Below are 19105 nucleotides of genomic sequence, written 5' to 3'. Positions count from 1 at the left end.
AAGGTTCGAGCCGCATGTAGACGGACTTTTTTTGTTCTTCAAGTCACCAAAGCGCCGTGCAAACTCAGTGCGCAATAACTCTAGTAAGCGGTAAGTGTTGGCAAGGCAGCTGAAGCGCTGCATTATGGGATCTGTGGTTTATTGTGTTACCAGCGCTTCATATACCCGGGCCATTAATAACAATAATACAGTATATAAAATGATCTCGGGCGGATATAATTACACGCCGGGCGGATGTGGATGCCCTTGAGTTTGACACATATATGGACTAAACAGAACTTGAAAAGATATATTTTTCAAATGTGATCGCAATTCAGATAGAGTTGACGCAAGACTACAGCCTGCATGCCTCAATGAGTCATCCTCCCCTCGCTCTTACTTTTTTACCGTTCATCTAATGAATACACTGAGTATAGCTTTACCAAAACAATCATTGATGGCGAATAAAGTATCCATTATTCGAGTATGTAGAGCAGGATATATATATATATACATATATATATACCCGCATCGCGCAGGAGAAGTAGTGTGTTAAAAAGGTAGAAAAGAAAAGGGAACATTTTAAAAATAACGTAACATGACTGTCAATATACAGTATTTGTTTTGTGAGTGTTACTGAGTGTTGCTGTCATCAAGGATTTGATTATCATTATTTCTTTCAATCAGGTTCGTATTTGTAGGATGTGTTGTGTTCAAGTTACATTCCGTGTTTGTCAATCGTTGTAAAGATGACAGGTTTCATTCATCGATTAGTTTCTTACTGCATCAATAAACAGCTCGTCTTCTTCTTTATCTGAGACCTGACACACTGCATGCACGGGTTTTTTTTACACTGTCTTCCTTTAGCGGGACATTGACTTTTTCCACCGTGTGCTTTGTTTCCACAGTAGCTGCATTTATGAATATGCTTATCAGGCGCTTCATATTTTTGCTGCCTTTTCAATTGTGTAATTCGGTTTTGTTCAGCTCTTTGGAACTGTTGCTTTTATCTGTGCACTACGTCAGTTCACGTGAGCCACTCGGTGTACTTGCATCGAAGGTTCCCAGCTGTGCTGGTGCCATCTCGTGCTATGTCCATAGCTTTATTTAATGTTACCTTAGTCCTGGCACTTAAAACTTTCTCTCGCAGTTTCGCTGAGTTTGTGTCAAACACCACCCTGACCATCTCATCTTCCTCTCCATAAGCACAGTCCTTCACCCGTGAATATTTACCCGTGGCAGTTTGCTATTGGATTGCCGCTGACGGACGGCCTTATATGGGCAGGCACTAAATTACAAACGCCAGCGCAGCCTGTCTATGAACTTAATTTAAAGTGTAGGTTTACATCGTGCTTTGTTTCCGAAGTAGCAGAACTCATGAATATGGTTGTATATGTCACTCGCTCGCTTCTTATTGTTTCGCTGCCTTCTCAATTATATAATGCATGTTTTCTTCAGCGCTTTTTTGAGGTCTTCCTGGTTTTCTATGTACTGCGTGATTACGTGAGAGGCGTGATGATGTCACACGAAACTCCGCCCCACGGCGTTGAAGCTCATCTCCATTACAGTAAATGGAGTGAAACTGCTTCCAGTTATGACCATTACGCGTAGAATTTCGATATAAAACCTGCCCAACTTTTGTAAGGAAGCTGTAAGGAATGAACCTGCCAAATTTCAGCCTTCCACCCACATGGGAAGTTGGAGAATTAGTGATGAGTCAGTGAGTCAGTGAGTGAGTGAGTGAGGGCTTTGCCTTTTATTAGTATAGATACATATTTAGGAGGTGCTTAAAATTGTAATCTCAACTTTTCAAACACTGAATCTATTTAAACCTTTATATAATTATCAATATTAAACTAGCACCTTTGAATATAGTCAGGTCTGTAATTATTTTTGTCATCACCCTAAAACAGATGTGTAAGAAACACTGACCTAATTAAAGTTGTGTAACTCAATAGGGCGAGTCACCTGGTTGTAAATTCAATGGCAGTAACTGTCACAACATGTTTACCCTACAGAGTAGTTCACATTCCAAGACAAGCTAATATAAGTATTGTTTGTACATTAGAGCAGTTAAAGAGAATACATCAGTGAGGTGCGTGTAAAGAAACTTAAATACTCAATAGTAAGTTTAGTAGAGAATATACTAGAGAAATAGCAACAACATTTATTTCTAAAACATGTTTTCATATAAAACATAATATGCAATTAGCAATATGTCCACTAAAATTTTCAAAATTGGGAACGCACATTTTATTGGTATTCGTAAAACTGGTTCCATGTAATGTGGAGGATTGTTTCATCTAAGAATTCCAAAACAGACTATAAATTAATGTTAGAAAAATTGTAATAAAGAAATTATGAATCACAAAACTTTATTAGCAATTAATTAACTTCAACATCCTCTTATGAAAGTTCATCCTTCTTGTCATTTGTTATCATTTCACATGACTGTCAAATTGTTTTTATCACCAACTTTTTCTGTCACTCTTTTGTATACAAAAGAAGTAACAGATGCTATGGGAGACTAGACTGCCATATCCTTTGTGGGTTTTCAGACAAATTAATTGGTTAACTTAAATATCAAAAAATGCATAACTGAGTAATATTAAGTAGCCATAAATAACACAATTTACAAAATGTATGATTTGCAGTTAGTCATGTTTGTGCTGAGTGGGTCTGCTGGGATATACACTTTTATTTTAGAAATCCCACATGCAGATAGTTTTGGTGCTAGTATTAGCAGTTATTTGCATATGAAGCCTTAGCGTAATTTCATATTGTGACTTGGGCTATGGCAACAGCCACAAAAATATTTTTTGCAAAATCAAGTTGCCTTGATCCAGCCAACACCACTGACATAAAGCTGGAAGTACAGAGCTGTCGTGTCACACTGCACTTACTGAAAAACAATCAAAATGAGGAGCTCACCGGCACACTCCCAGGAAACAGAAATGCGTAACTTAGCCAAACTGCACAAAGCTGAAATGCAGTCTTTTTTTAATGGAGAATAAGCTTGTCATTTTGAAATGGCAGCATGTATATTCCAGATTCTTCTTTGCTGAAACATACCATGCAAACAAACAGAAGTGCTTATTTAGCACCTCTTTCACTTTTGATGTCTGGTCAGTTATTTCTTTCATTTGATTGCATTGTATGTATATGTTGATTGATTTTTTTTTTTTTAAAAAAACTATGGCACAACTATTCTAATGAAGTTCCAGTGGTGTAGTGGTTAGTGCTCCTTCTGCATGGATTCCAGCAGAGAAGGGTGAAATCTAGTTTGTGGTCTATTTGGAATTTGTAAGCTCCTATCATGTCTATGTGGGCTCTTCTCCTACATCCCTTGAGAACCTGCAGGTTTTGTACTTGATGAGTCTAACTGATCCTATGTGAATTGGTGAGTCTATCTAGGCTGCTTCCTTCCTTGCACCCATTACTGCTGTGATAGGCTCCAGTTTGCTGCAACCCTAAACTGGAATAAGGTGCTCTATTATGTTATACTGTATCAAGTTATGTAATTCTAAAGAATCCAGATACAGACTTTATGTCAAATAATTGAAATTTCAAACTAACAAATTAATTTACAGGTTTGACAACTAATACTTAAAATTCACTGCCTTGAAAGCAATGCCAAAGTTGCTTTCTCAAAATATATTTAAAAGTGGAAAAAAGAATACAAAAGACCTCTATTTTTCTCTCACAAAAATACACATATCTGTGAGTGGGTGCTGTGTGCAATTCTAGTCACCACACAACAAGACAGACATAGCAGAAATTTAAGCTGTGCAGAGGACAACAACAAAGCGCACCCCAGGACTCAAGGCCATGTCCTACTCAGACACACTCAAAGAATTAAACTTGTTTAGTCTCAAGCAGAGGAGACTGCAGGAGGACCTAATACAGGTCTTTGAAATTCTCAAAACCCATCCATAAAGCAGATCCAGCAGAATTATTTCAACTAATGGTGAATCACATACTCGATGACATCAGTGGAAATTAAGTGGAAGAACAATTAAGACCGAAGCCAGGAAGTACTTCTTTATGTAGAGAGTTGTTGGATTCTGGAACAAACTTCCAAGCCATGCATTTGAAGCAAAAACCTTAACAACCTTTAAGAATTATCTGGATGAGAGACTGGGATAACTTAGTTATTAGTTAAACAAGCAAGCTTGATGGACTGAATGGTCTCTTCCCATTTGTCACATTTCACATGTATGTGCCAATGCTTGTTCAGTCTCTTTCACAGTTTTTTCAGGCCAAGTTTTGAATGGGTCAGGTTTCCACCTGATCTGATGAGCATCAAAGAAAAAGGGGGTTTGTGGGACAGAATCAATCTCCAAAATAAACAAGGAAACCAGCAAAAATATATAAAATTGGAAAGAATACAAGTGAAAAATCCAGATCCTAATACCCATTCAGACTATTAAGTTCCCAGATGCTGGATGCTGTCCAGACTGATGGTAATATATGATGCAATGCACACGGTATCAGTTGTACTTTAATTGTGGGGCCATGTGCTTTTGCTAGAAGTCTCATGGCCACTTATTAAAAGTATGATTAAATCTAACATATGAAAACTGTAGCAAAAAGCTGGATAGAGAGAAATCAAACAAAAAAATAAATCATAGTGTGGCATCATGCCAGTAGCTGTAGCTGACTACTTTCAACTGCTAAGACCAACAGAGTATACCTCTCACTTTCAGGTAAATATGTTAAAGTGTAGAGCCATGTTGACTAACATAAGCACCTTCATTAATTCACTTTATTCTTGGCTTATAAGATATAGCCTGTACCTTGAGCTGATGTATAAGTGTTATGTCTTCAGATCAGAGGATTTCTCAAGCACAGGTAATGTAGGAGATGGGACATTCCTCCAGATTTAGCAAATCCATACTTGGATGGATCTTCCTAAAGAATCTTTGACAGAAATATAAAAAACATTTCATAAAGAGAAACTTTTTTTTTTCCTTATTTCTACTGCATGTGTTCCTTTTCTGTTTGGCAGATGAACAGGAGAGCTCAGGGGCAATCATCTACACAGTTGAATTAAAGCGTTATGGAGGTCCACTGGGTATTACAATCTCGGGGACAGAAGAACCATTTGACCCTATCATCATCTCCAGCTTGACGAAAGGAGGCCTGGCGGAAAGGTAATTTATATGCAGTTGTGCCCACTGTGTTTTCTGTTTGTCATCCTTCTGCTTCTGCCTTTTTACAATTCATGTTGGTTTCAATTCATCAGTTAGTATTACCAACTGGTTAGAGACAGTTAAAAGGCTCAGTGTGGCAACTTTACAAACAAGTACAGTCTTCATCCTGTTGCACTGAAGAGTGTGTGAGTTTGCCTTAAGATAACTTGCCACTTAAGTAGGTATTTACTCAGACACACCAGGATGGAGGGAAGATGGAAGACAGTCTGAAAGGTACCAGGTTTAAAAGTAGTTAGATATTAAATATAAAGGATGCAGTCAATTCTAGATGTCCTGCCACTCCTAAGTTAAATTATCTTGTTGGGTACAGCCCGGACACAGACAGGCAGACATGTTGGTTCACCACACATGTTTATTTACAACTCAATTATACAAGTGGTAAAGTGCACAACCCAGTGCCGCAGCACCAATCACCCCTTCAAGTCCTGGCTGCACAACAATGCCTTGCTCAGTCCTCAGACCGCCTCCACTCCTCTCATCCGAGCTCTGTCCACTTCCACCCAAATCTTGCTGTTGACTGGAGAGAGGCGGCCCCTTTTATGCACGCCCGGATGGGCTCCAGATGCTTCCTGAGGATCCTGTGCCGACACACCCCCGTGTGGCGGAAGCACCAGCTGTGTAGCCGGAAGTCCTCCAGGTGTTCCTGCTCCTCTTCCCCCCAGCACTTCCTGGTGTGGCGGAAGTGCTGAGGTCCAGGGCTCCAAAGGCATTGGGGTGCCCCCTAGCGGTGACCACGGGCCCCTACAGGGTTGGGCTTCCAAGCCCTCTACCCGTGGCCCCCAACACAACCAGGACGGTCACCCCCTCATGGTCTGGAGGATGCGCAAGCCCCCCTCCGGTCCTCCTGGGTGTCCCGCCTGGGTACCACCCCCAGCCGTCCGCCACAATCTGTAATGATTGCTAAATCTGCCAGATGTCCATGTGATTACTAAAAAATGCAAATGTGAAAGTCTGATGGCCACTCCAAACTCATAAACTACTGCAGTTTGAGTGGTAGTGATCAAGGTGTGACATGTCAACATTACTTGTTTTTACACTACATGCAGTGAGGAATAAAAAAGGTATAAAGAGGTAATATTTCAGATGTAATTTAAATAATTCATATAATACATATCTGATGTTTACTAACATTTTAATGATGATAAAAAAGCTCAATAAAATGTAATCATATTTACTAAACGTTGCTTCTTCACCAGTGTGCTAAAACAATTACCCAAATTGAACATTATGAAACATTATATTATAAAGTCCTAATATTACAACTTACACACATAAGAAAATGTAAATTAGATCTATTTGTTATTCAGTATTTTATATATAGCTTCATGAAGTATGTGTCATCACAAGAGCAAGCAAGTGTACTGTGCAGTATGAGACTAACACTATAAATAAACAAATGGTGCACAGATACAGTAAATCCCAGGAGGAGGTAAGATGTACGCAGGTCTGTCAGATTCTAAGAATGAGGACCAATCAAACAGCTCCACCAATCCAATATGCAGTAGTTAGAATCTAAAGATGCAATGAAGTGTTCACAGTCAAACTGAACTCCCGCTACACTACAGCATAAACTGATTTGGGCCATTGTAGGACCTACTGACATGAAGCTAATATGGAATCAGCAATGTAAATAAGAATAACTGATATAAAATATGGTTTCAACTGTATAGTTCAGTCTAAACAGCAATTTCTTCATTGTTTATATGAATTAAAATGTACAGTTGCAAATGTGTCAAACGGTGAAGACTAATTTTGACTTGAATGCAAATTGCACTTTTTAAGTTTTCATTTTTTTTTACTTTTACATATATATGAAAATACTAAAAACATGCTCTTTGTTCTATATGAATTATGTAATGTATTTATATTTGATACTATTTGTATTTGTGCTTCCTGAGGTTGTGTTCACAGTTTGTACTGGCCCTAAGATTGCTGTCTGCTGGTGGACAGGACTTAACTTTGTCTGGCACTTGTTAAATCCAAGTGATTGTCAGTCATCTTTTAAGTATTTGGTTTGTGCTGCCTCACTCATGGAGGTGTCATTCTTTCATGAACTCTATTCCAGGACGGGTGCAATCCACATTGGTGATAGAATTCTGGCAATAAACAGTAACAGCCTAAAGGGCAAACCCCTGAGCGAAGCTATTCATCTGTTGCAGATGGCTGGAGAATCGGTCACACTGAAAATCAAGAAACAAGGAGATGGTAAGTGTGATCCCCTGAGAATAAAGACCTTCATAAATTGGTTCTTGGGTACTGTTACATTTCCAGTACATTAAGGAGCTTTCTGCTTCTTTTAAAGGAAGAGACTGCAGCACCCACTTGGACCATGTTTGTGTTTTAATCAGACATATCCTGGGAGCTGGCAGTACAATGCACCATTACACTGTCCAGCCTGATTGGAAATCCCTTTCCCTGAAACAGACTGTTGATAACAGAATGGCAGTTTGACTAAACAGGTTGTTACCAACATTTGTTCATAAAACTTTTAGAATTCTATTGCTGTCTCATTCCTAAAGTTGTGAGAGAGGCTCTTTGAATAAACACGGACACATCAAAGGATCGGTTCTCCCTAACCGGCAGTTTCCTTATGTCAAAGAGTTCCAACTTCCAAGCCCAAAGGTTTTTTTTTTTTGGTTTTTTTTTACTGGTTAAGCAGGTTGCTTCTAGCAGAATGCTTTTCCAAACTTTGTTTTTATATCAAAGAGGTAAACAGAGAAGTTGGGGTGTGAAGAATAAATAACAAAAAAAAAAAATTTGACTGTAGACATAATACTGCTATTGTCCCTTCAGAGAGTATATGGTACTGCTGGGGTTGATGGTCAGTTTTTTTTTAACTGTTTAAATCCTTTCTATTTTAAAAGTATTATTTTAATATAAACAAATAGTGCAATTTTTTGTTTAAATGATACAGATCACTTCACTACCAAAAGTAGCCCATAGGACATGCAGAAGCATGATTTATTTAGACAAACTATTCATATTTATATTTCAACAAATACTTTACTGCAAACGGTAGTCCATAAGAAACAAATAAAAAAGATGCTACAAGTTGTAACTGTTTACAAAAGTTAATCCTAAATTTCATAATCCTAGATGTGCAAGGTGAAACTGACAATAAAAGTAGAGGGCATCAACTAAGCAAAAGTACTGTTAAGAAGTGTTCCTGATCTAATGTATCCACTAATTGTTCATATTTGAGAATTTAACAACTACCTTTTTGAAGCAATGCAGACAAATAGTATCCTTTATATTTTCTGTATTTCCTTTAGGAGTAGAAACAGAAATGTGTAATAATTAGCAGTATGTACTGAGCTGCACTACTATATTATCCATAAAATCTGATGTATTATGGCATTGTGAGGCTAATATAAGGTAGCAGTTCACTGCAATAGACATAGCAATGAATTGTGTAGCAGTGGGCTTAGTCAGCAGTCTTGGCAGAATGTCAATGTTGGTGTACAGTATGGAGGAGTTGTTTTTGCCAATCCTCACTGACAGGACTCTGTTTTACAGAAAGTCAAACACCCAGCCAGAGATAGAGTTGCCGGAGTCTGTAAGGCCATAGTGGTACTGAAAGCAGAGCTAATGTATAGCCAGTGACCAGTATCCTGATATAGGTGTTTTTCTCTTCCAGATGTTTCAGAACAGTATGGTAGGGCAAGCGAGATGGCATCATCCACAGATCTGTTATACTGCTATGCAGACTATAGCGGATCCAGGGTAGCAGGAATGTTGTGATTAATGTGTGTCATGACCAGTTTCTCCAGTTTCTTTGTCACCATGGAGGTCATTCAGGCAGGAATTTGCAGATTTCTTTGGCACAGGCACAATTGTGTTTTTCTTAAAACACTGTGGCACTGTACGTAAAGACAGGGACAAGCTGAAGATGTCAGTTTATTTTGAGATGTTAGCTGAGGACATTGCTAGCTATGCATGCAAATTAGACATGCTGCCAGTACACAGGGATCAGAGTTACATATCTGGTGGCAGTACTCATTATGGTGAACTAATGAGCCCCCAAAGTTGTTGTTTTTTAGTTTAAAGTAACCCTTGCCTGAAACAGATTGGCAACAGTCTTACATGAGACGTGCATAAAACTTCTATGCATGGCTTCTAAAGCTCTGTGATGTCATGCTGGCCTCCCAAAGCATCATGGGGAGTTGGGAAAAAGATATCTGTCTAAGGGAGCCACACAGCAAAGTTCCAGGAAAATATTTGGTGAACACAGCATATTTGTAATGAAAAATGTTCTGGTGAATTTCACCAATCAGCACTATTAGTAATGCTCTTTTTTTCTATTTTATAAAATTCCACTGGGGATGCTTTGGACACAGGGGTTTTTAATCTCCCAAACTTTTGATGGCACAATCAGTTTCAGATAATTTTACGCATTATATGTGCATTCTGCTCAGTGTGATGTTGCAAAAATGATTTACAATCATCAATGTTTATTTGGTTAAGTATGTTTGTAGCCTCTTCATTTCTTATTAGCGGTGCTAAAATTTACTAAAGTTGTCATATTCATAATACAGGTGACGTGGTTTAAGTACTATTTTTAAAGATTTAGATATAAGCATTTCTGTGTGTTCTTGATCAGTCTTTGAGATGAGGTCTGTTGGTTCTGGCCTTCTCAACGAGTACCACTCACTTTGAATTAATTTCCTACAGTACCAAGCCCTAAAAAATCTTCAGTTTCTGGCCGCCTCAGTGAGCTCAGTGATGCGGAGGATGAGATGTTATCTGCACAGAAGGCAGGGAAGCTCTCCGACATCTATTCAACCACCATTCCCAGTGTGGACAGTGCAGTGGAGTCCTGGGATGGCTCAGCGATTGACACAGGCTATGGGAGCCAAGGTAAAATCTTGTTTTCTGTATCATTAGCTTGTAGGTGAAGAATGTGGTAGCAACAGTTGTTCTTATTTAAATATAAAGTAGCAACTTTTATAAGGTTTTTGACTTTACACTGCAGGATTAAGCACTAGACATTTCAAATTCTTAATAAAAACTGAATAATCAACTCAGTACACATAGGAAGTTAATCAAGGTTTAGAATGAGGAGTACTGAGCCCTATTTTTTTCTTTTTTATTGACACATGAAATGTAACACAGATTAGTAGGCGTTTCTGCACTATTTGACCTTGCTGCTGCTGCTTCTTCCTCTTTTGGCTGCTCCCGTTAGGGGTTGCCACAGCGGATCATCTTCTTCCATATCTTTCTGTCCTCTGCATCTTGTTCTGTTACACCCATCACCTGCATGTCCTCTCTCACCACATCCATAAATCTTCTCTTAGGCCTTCCTCTTTTTCTCTTGCCTGGCAGCTCTATCCTTAGCATCCTTCTCCCAATATACCCAGAATCACTCCTCTGCACATGTCCAAACCAATGCAATATAGTCTGTCTGACTTCTCCCAACCGTCCAACTTGAGCTGACCCTCTAATGTACTCGTTTCTAATTCTATCCATCCTTGTCATACCCAATGCAAATGTTAGCATCTTTAACTCTGCTGCCTCCAGCTCTGTCTCCTGCTTTCTGGTCAGTGCCACAGTCCTATATAACATGGTTGGTCTCACTACCGTCCTGTAGACCTTCCCTTTCACTCTTGCTGATATCCATCTTTCACAAATCACTCCTGACACTCTTCTCCACCCATTCCATCCTGCCTGCACTCTCTTTTTTACCTCTCTTCCACAATCCCCATTACACTGTACTGCTGATCCCAAGTATTTAAACACATCCACCTTTGCCAACTCTACTCCTAGCATCTTCACCATTCCACTGACCTCCCACTCATTGACACACATGTATTCTGTCTTGTTCCTACTGACCTTCATTCCTCTCCTCTCTAGAGCATATCTCCACCTCTCCAGGGTCTTCTCAACCTGCTCCCTACTATCGCTACAGATCACAATGTCATCAGCAAACATCATAGTTCACGAGGACACCTGTCTAATCTTCTGTGTCAACATGTTCATCACCATGGCAAATAAGGTGCAATCCCACCTCAACCTTAAACACATCCGTCACACAGACCTCACCACTGTCACATTTCCCTCGTAAATATCCTATTACCACTCTTACATACATCTCTGCCACTCCCGACTTCCTCATAGAATACCACAGCTCCTTTCAAGACACCCTGTCATAAGGCATAATAGACTTCTTTCTGGCCCTCTCTATACTTTTCCACCTTCAGAGCAACCATCTTCAACTTACAGGCAAAGTTTGCTATCCCAAATTCTCCATCCCCTTATAGTGAACCAGATACTTACACTTAAAAAGGACTGATGCAGTGCCCACTGGGGCTTTGTGGACCATTTGGAGGGCTCATTTATCAGGTCGAATTGGAATAAATGAGACCTGTGTTGAGTTCCTCCAAAGTTCCTGAGGTTGGCCATGCTAGAAATGTCATACAGACTGCCCAGTTAAAACACAAATGCTTGTGAAATCTGTTCAGGTGCCTTCCCAACTATAAAATCACAACAAACTCAGTATGTTTTCCCTTGGTTTGTTCATTATGATCAGAGGGGAGACAGTGGGAGATGCAGGATAACATTCTGATGGGTGCCAGCATCCTCCAACACATGTAGGTATCCCTATAAGGGATGACAACATTTTGGCCACTACAGTAGCTAACAGGAAAACTCTTGTTAGTTGTATGTATGGAATGGTCCATCCAGTACATCCATGTAAATTTCACTTTAGTGATACTGCAGGAAATCACTCAATGGGAGATTTTACCATTCACTTATACAATAATTGTTATGTATAATTAATGTACAGTAAAATGAACAGGAAATTGAAGTTTATTTAAGTGAAAACTTAATGTGTATATTTTAAATAAATGATGCAGCTCAAAAACTACCAGTGCAAAAAAGCTTGCAAAACAGCTGCCTAGCATGCTCCTGTAATTAAACAGAGTGGACTGCAAATATCCTTATTAACACTAGAATTAGCAGAGCCTACAAGACAACTCGTAAATCCGGCCCACCTTAAATCTTTTCTCACCTCTCCATCAGCGTCTTTTGTCCTGTAGATGTGTCGATAAGCACCAAGCAGCTTGGTATCCCATCCCCCCGCCCACCGCCGCAGTTCATTTTCCAAAGAAGTTTCTCAGTGCTCAGTGTTTATCTTCGAGTGAAATGCTGAAGCTTTTTAGGGTAAAAAAAGTACATCGTCATTTGGAATACATACATTTCATGTGTGTTCAGTGTCATCAACAATCTATGTAAAACGTAGTTAACACAGAAACGTTTTTTCATGTTTTAGTCATTATTGTCAAAATGTAGACATGAAATGTATAATGTGTGAAGCCTGAAATACAAATATGAAAGAAACACTTTGACAAAAGGTACAAGTATAACAAAACAAGTGCACTTTTATTCAAGAATTTAACCGACAAAAGAAAGCAGATTACGGTAGGCGGTTGATACGACAGCTTGCGTGGTGCAATGCTAAGAACTGCTGCCTTTCGATCAAAAGGTCGTGGTTTCCATATCAGCTGCTTCCCAAATTTACCATTTTGAGTAGTGAGCTGTTCTTATTGTTAATATCATACAATAAAAACATACATTTGATTTATGTCTGTAAATTTATAGTACCTATTGTGAAAGTGTTTATTTCATATTTGTCTTCACACATTATACATTTCATGTCTACATTTTGTCAATTATTACTAAGACATGAAAAACATTTCTTTGTTAACAATGTATTTACATAGTTGATGACACTGAACACACATGAAATGTATGTATTCCAAATGACGATGTACTTTTTTTTTAACCCTAAAAAGCTCCAGCATTTCACTCGAAAATGAGCACTGAGAAACTTCTTTGCGAATTGAACTACAGTGGGGGGATGGGATACCAGGCTGCATGTTGCTTATCGACACATTTACAGGACAAAAGACACTTTGGAGAGGTGAGAAAGGATTTAAGGTGGGCCGGATTTACGGGTTTTCTCATAGGCACTGGCAATTCAAGTGTTAAATTAAACAATTTCTACAGCATTTCTTTTTGGTCTTACTGAAGTTCAACTTTTTAAAGGATATGGGGACAAGTGCTGGACCAAACACTAGGCCGTGACAAGGCAGACACAATCCCACTTGTTTAAACGAGAGATGTCCATATTTTTCAGAAACTTGCATCGTAAATTGGTTTCCACAGACACACATATAGACACCATGCTAAAATCAACTTGACTCGATGTTTTGAACTTCATAGAAACAAAAGCTGTACCTAAATTGATAGCAAATTTTTGACCTGAAAATGATTTATTTTTACCTGAAAGTAAAAATAAATACTAATGATTGATTGTCTAGACTTTATCCTGTTAAGGTTTGCCTAATATTAAAGCATTTTGTAGTTATTAGATTGGTGCATTCCTAGAACTACATCCACAGTCTGGGTATAATGGCAGACACTTTTCCAATTCCGCATTGTTCTCATTATGGTAACTAGTGGGGGATCATTTGTAGTTTGTGTTTCACCTGCCCACTTCAGCCAGCAGACTCCTAAACAGGCACTGCTTTGACTAATCAGATTCTATTTTTACTTGAATCCTGATTTTTCGAGTGGGTGTTCAAATACTCTGCTGATTGTGCCCATCTTTACTGCAGTAAATAGGTCATGATGTTGTGGTCACATGATTCTTAGCAGTCTGTTTGCAAGTAGAAAGGCCTGCTCATTCCTGTCACCACAATCACTCTCCTAAAACTGGCTCTGGGCGTTCAGCTCTTTAATAAGGCCTTACCATGTTCAATTTTCAGGACATTATACATCAAGGCTTCATTTCTCAGTCTCGCCCTCTTAAGTCTTTTGTCCTTTTAAAGCTTTATAGATTTTTATAGCAGGGTGACAGACAATGGACCTTCACGTGAGGGGTGAATGTTTTGTCACATATTCCTGCCACTGAAGGGCAATGCCATTCTTCTTGGCTACAGCAGACATAAGCTTCTTGATGTTTTTCAGCCACTGTCTCTTTGCATATGTTTTAGTATAGATATTATTCCCCTTTTTTGCCAGTCATGTGAGTCAGCTACAGCAAAATGCTGGGCATCACGCTGAAATACTGGCATCTAAATGATTTTTTTTTTATTTCAGTTTAGTTAAGTTAATTTCTCAAACAAATTACTCTTCTTTTATATTATCTAGATCTCCTGAGAATGTTAAGCATTGCCTGGATGCAGACAGAATATAGACTTGTATACAGTGCATCTGGAAAGTATTCACAGTGCATCACTTTTTCCACATTTTGTTATGTTACAGCCTTATTCCAAAATAGATTAAATTCCTTATTTTCCTCAGAATTCTACACACAACACCCCATAATGACAGTGTGAAAAAAGTTTACTTGAGGTTTTTGCAAATTTATTAAAAATAAAAAAACTGAGAAATCACATGTACATAAGTTATTCACAGCCTTTGCCATGAAGCTCAAAATTGAGCTCAGATGCATCCTGTTTCCCCTGATCATCCTTGAAATGTTTCTGCAACTTAATTGGAGTCCACCTGTGGTAAATTCAGTTGATTGGACATTATTTGGAACTCACCTGTCTATATAAGGCCCCACAATTGACAGTTCATGTCCGAACACAAACCAAGCATGAAGTCAAAGGAATTGTCTGTAGACCTCCGAGACAGGATTGTCTCGAGGCACAAATCTGGGGAAAGTTACAGAAAAATTTCTGCTGCTTTGAAGGTCCCAATGAGCACCGTGGCCTCCATCATCAGTAAGTGGAAGAAGTTCGAAACCACCAGGACTCTTCCTAGAGCTGGCTGGCCATCTAAACTGAGTGATCGGGGGACAAGGGCCTTAGTCAGGGAGGTGACCAAGAACCCGATGGTCACTCTGTCAGAGCTCCAGAGGTCCTCTGTGGAGAGAGGAGAACCGTCCAGAAGGACAACCATCTCTGCAGCAATCCACCAATCAGGCCTGTATGGTAGAGTGGCCAGACAGAAGCCACTCCTTAGTAAAAGGCACATGGCAGCAGACCTGGAGTTTGCCAAAAGGCACCTGAAGGACTCTCAGACCATGAGAAACAAAAATTCTCTGGCCTGATGAGACAAAGATTGAACTCTTTGGTGTGAATGCCAGGCGTCACGTTTGGAGGAAACCAGACACTGCTCATCACCAGGCCAATACCATCCCTACAATGAAGCATGGTGGTGGCAGCATCATGCTGTGGGGATGTTTTTCAGTGGCAGGAACTGGGAGCCTAGTCAGAATAAAGGGAAAGATGACTGCAGCAATGTACAGAGACATCCTGGATGAAAACCTGCTCCAAAGCGCTCTTGACCTCAGACTGTGGTGACGGTTCATCTTTCAGCAGGACAACGACCCTAAGCACACAGCCAAGATATCAAAGGAGTGGCTTCAGGACAACTCTGTGAAGGTCTGGAGAGATCTTAAAATGGCTGTGCACCAACGTTTCCCATCCAACCTGATGGAGCTTGAGAGGTGCTGCAAAGAGGAATGGGCGAAACTGGCCAAGGATAGGTGTGCCAAGCTTGTGGCATCATATTCAAAAAGACTTGAGGCTGTAATTGGTGCCAAAGGTGCATCGACAAAGTATTGAGCAAAGACTGTGAATACTTATGTACATGTGATTTCTCAATTTTTTTTTTATTTTTAATAAATTTGCAAAAATCTCAAGTAAGCTTTTTTCATGTTGTCATTATGGGGTGTTGTGTGTAGAATTCTGAGGAAAAAAAATGAATTTAATCCATTTTGGAATAAGGCTGTAACATAACAAAATGTGGAAAAAGTGATGCGCTGTGAATACTTTCCAGATGCACTGTAAGTTGTGTTGCTTTCAATAGAATACGAGAAATGTGTTTAATGCTGCCTGCTATGCAGAGGAAATAAAGAGAGTGTTAACCAGAGCTCAGAAACCAATAATGAACAAGTAGTATATGGTTTTATTGGGATCACTGACGTACAAAGATTAATGCCAACATTTTGTTGCTTTTGTTACCTCTGGTTTTGCAGGCCCAGGATACCAAGCCACTGGATACAGCTTTCACAACCATGAGTGGAGAAATGGCAAGCGCCAGGACAGCCTGTCTCCTGCCAGTCGGCAAAAAAACATCTTTCAGGATTTGGGGCTAAGTGATGAGGAGTGGGACAGACCTACTGCCAGCAGGTAAGTCAGCAGACTACAGACAGGATTTAGCAAGGCCAGAAAGAACCTTACTTACCTTCATAAGTATCCAAATCCTGGATTTATTAAATAATCACTTGCAGAAATTCATACACATCTTAACAAAAACTAAAGTACATGTGCTTCAAGTGCCAGGAAGCACTTGCACAGAAAAAAAGAAAACTGCAAAGGAGAAAAATAAACCTTCCTTTTTGTAAAACACTGAATGAAAGAAGTTGTATTAGTTAATGGCCTCCATTAACTACAGGCTGTCTCTGTCAGGTTCACCATAGGCAATGATGGTACAGAACCAGATCAAGAAGAAAATTTCTGGTCCCAGGCCCTTGAAGATTTAGAGACATGTGGCCAGTCTGGTATTCTGCGGGAACTTGAGGTGAGTAGAAACCCCAGGAAGGCCGTCTTGGAACTAGAAACCCACACTGACATGACTGCTTCCATGTTGCACTCTGGTTTCTGTCCATGTATAATCAATGCCTTTTTTTCCAGGAAAACCCTGACAGGCTTTTGAATATGAGAAACCTGGCCACCTTGGTACCCTGCCCTTCCACGCTTTCTTTCTTTTTGTTTGTTTTTTCTTCCTTCCTCTAAGCTTGCAGTGCTCGCATTGTGTTCTTTATTTGCTATTAAAGCTCTCTATTCACAAGCTGTCAGGTGGCCAAAGGATGGATTAAAAGCTGTTGTTTCTGGACCAAATTTGATTTGTGTGTTTATCAGTTTTTAATCAAACATAATAAAGGAAAATAAATCCCATTCCTGCCCTCTTTTTACTTAATTATTTGATAGTATGATTTCACTCGAATTTTGCAGTAAGCATATGTTGTTCTGGACGCACATTGCTGTCATGTTTGAGGAAGCCAGCAGGCTTCACTTTCACAGGACAACCAGTGCAGATGAATAGAGAGCCTAGCCCAGTGTGCCTGGTTTGGTTTTGGGGCAGTGCCAGCAGTATGTGAGCAAATGTGCAATGGCAACTATCAGGTCGGGCGGGGGGGTGGGGTGCGGTAGTTCAGGCCAAGCATGTCTGTAATTGGTGAGGGTACAAGAGGAGAGCCATCAGCATTGTGAGAAGGGTGTCAACCTAAGAGAGGGGCTACGAGTCTGGCATGGATTGCAGCACCCTCCAAGTGTCCTGACTGTTACGAGGCGAACATTTGTGCCTGTTCTTTTTTCAACAGTTATTATGAACTTCCTCTAAACCAAGAGATGCATTAACACAGGGGTTGTAGGCTGTTCCCTGTTTTACTCGTCTCCATGTAAATGCTGGGAGAGTGGCACCAGACATAACTGGTAGCAGCATTTGCCCAGAAATACAATAATACAATAGCTTCACTATCACCAGAAGGCTGTCTGGTTTTAGATGTGAGCCATGTTGTACAAGAGATGCTATACCCTGAGACATTTAGCAACAGGCAGACACTGTGGCGGTGCTCCGCACTAGATACCGCATCACAACAAGACTGCCGCATACAGTACCAAAGTAACTGCGTTGTAAGTGTACACCACTCCGCGGCATATTACCCCAAACTGAAAAGTATCATCGTTTTCAAGAACTCCTATGTATCAACTTCCAAGAATGCAGTTCATTTTTCTATAAGGCTCTTGGCAGTGGGCCGACCCAGAGCACAGCACAGCACAGATATCACATGCTCGACTTCGGTTTCTGCAGCATGTGTTTGTCAAATGTGACGTTCACTATGTGGGTACATCCGGAAGCAGTTCACAGACGCTATGCAGAAAAGCCTGAATCCTCTGTACCTAAGAAGTTCATAATATTCTGAGTTCCGTGTATCCACACAGCAGGAGCATGTTGGGTTTGAACTGAACAGCATGCCGGTGCCCTTTTCTGTTGCATTTGATTGTTTGGCTGAGTGCGCCAGTTAAGTCTTTGGAGTGTATGCCGTGCTTCCTAAATGTATCTATTGCTGTGTGATCACAGGCTACCATCATGTCGGGCAGCACATTGAGCTTGAATCACGACCCACCCCAGATGCGCAGCCACCTGGGAAGACAAGCCAGCTTCCAGGAGAGGAGCTCCACTACACCCCACTACACCCAGGCCAATCGCAGCAACACGCTGCCCAGTGACATCAGTAGGAAATCAGTGGCCATGCGGAGAATCAAGCAGGAGATGAAGGAAATCCTCTCGCCGACGCCTGTCGAATTGCACAAGGTAACTTGACACTTGCTGCTGGTTTGTGCCTCTTCTTAAATCACTGCGGCTGGCAAGAGGTTCTGCCTATGGCTACATTTACTTATGTGGCTGACACCTCTAACCAAGTCAGCTTACAACATTTGAGCTACATTTGGTTACATTGTGTGTGTTTGTTTGTTTTTCTAGTTGGAGAAGGGCAGGAGAAGTGACAGGCTCGGGGTCATACAGTATCAATAGCAGGATCTGAACCCACAGCCGCAGGGTTTAAAGTCCAAAGCCTTAACCACTACAGCACACCGCTGACCAGATGCCCCCTACTCCCTGCAGAGTCTTGTATAGGGTGGTCCAGATCTAATTATGCAATATTCATTATGCTATAATTTTATTACATAGAAAATCACCCAGAAAATCCTGGACCATCGAGAAGTGTGCGAACTGACAACATGAAGAATCGTCTTCGCGCCGAACTGGAATCAAACCCGCATAAATCAAAGTCATCCAGACGATCTGTATAATTAGATCTGGATCACCCTGTATACAGTAGCAACGGAGCTGGCCTGACATATTCCTAGAAATTGTACCATATTTTTGTTTTAACA

The 19105-nt window shown here is 40.2% G+C and overlaps 1 protein-coding gene across 11 annotated transcripts in view; it reads left to right on the top strand.

Moving 5' to 3' along the window:
• Positions 1 to 19105, top strand: part of grip1 (glutamate receptor interacting protein 1) — a 572286-nt gene that overhangs the window by 548262 nt on the left and 4919 nt on the right. For 8 of the 11 annotated variants that reach the window (XM_039769728.1, XM_039769724.1, XM_039769727.1 and 5 more), the window contains 7 exons: positions 4988 to 5132; positions 7258 to 7397; positions 9864 to 10049; positions 16183 to 16336; positions 16616 to 16727; positions 16841 to 16885; positions 18291 to 18524. In XM_039769728.1, the coding sequence (XP_039625662.1) occupies positions 4988 to 5132; positions 7258 to 7397; positions 9864 to 10049; positions 16183 to 16336; positions 16616 to 16727; positions 16841 to 16885; positions 18291 to 18524 (1016 nt within the window). The remainder of the gene's footprint in view (positions 1 to 4987; positions 5133 to 7257; positions 7398 to 9863; positions 10050 to 16182; positions 16337 to 16615; positions 16728 to 16840; positions 16886 to 18290; positions 18525 to 19105) is intronic. The other 3 variants (XM_039769731.1, XM_039769723.1, XM_039769722.1) reach the window with 1 other exon arrangement.

Source organism: Polypterus senegalus, chromosome 11 (genome assembly GCF_016835505.1).
Source record: "Polypterus senegalus isolate Bchr_013 chromosome 11, ASM1683550v1, whole genome shotgun sequence".
Lineage (NCBI taxonomy): Eukaryota > Metazoa > Chordata > Cladistia > Polypteriformes > Polypteridae > Polypterus > Polypterus senegalus.
Note: the sequence above shows the minus strand (reverse complement) of the source record. Positions and strands in the feature narration are given on the sequence as shown.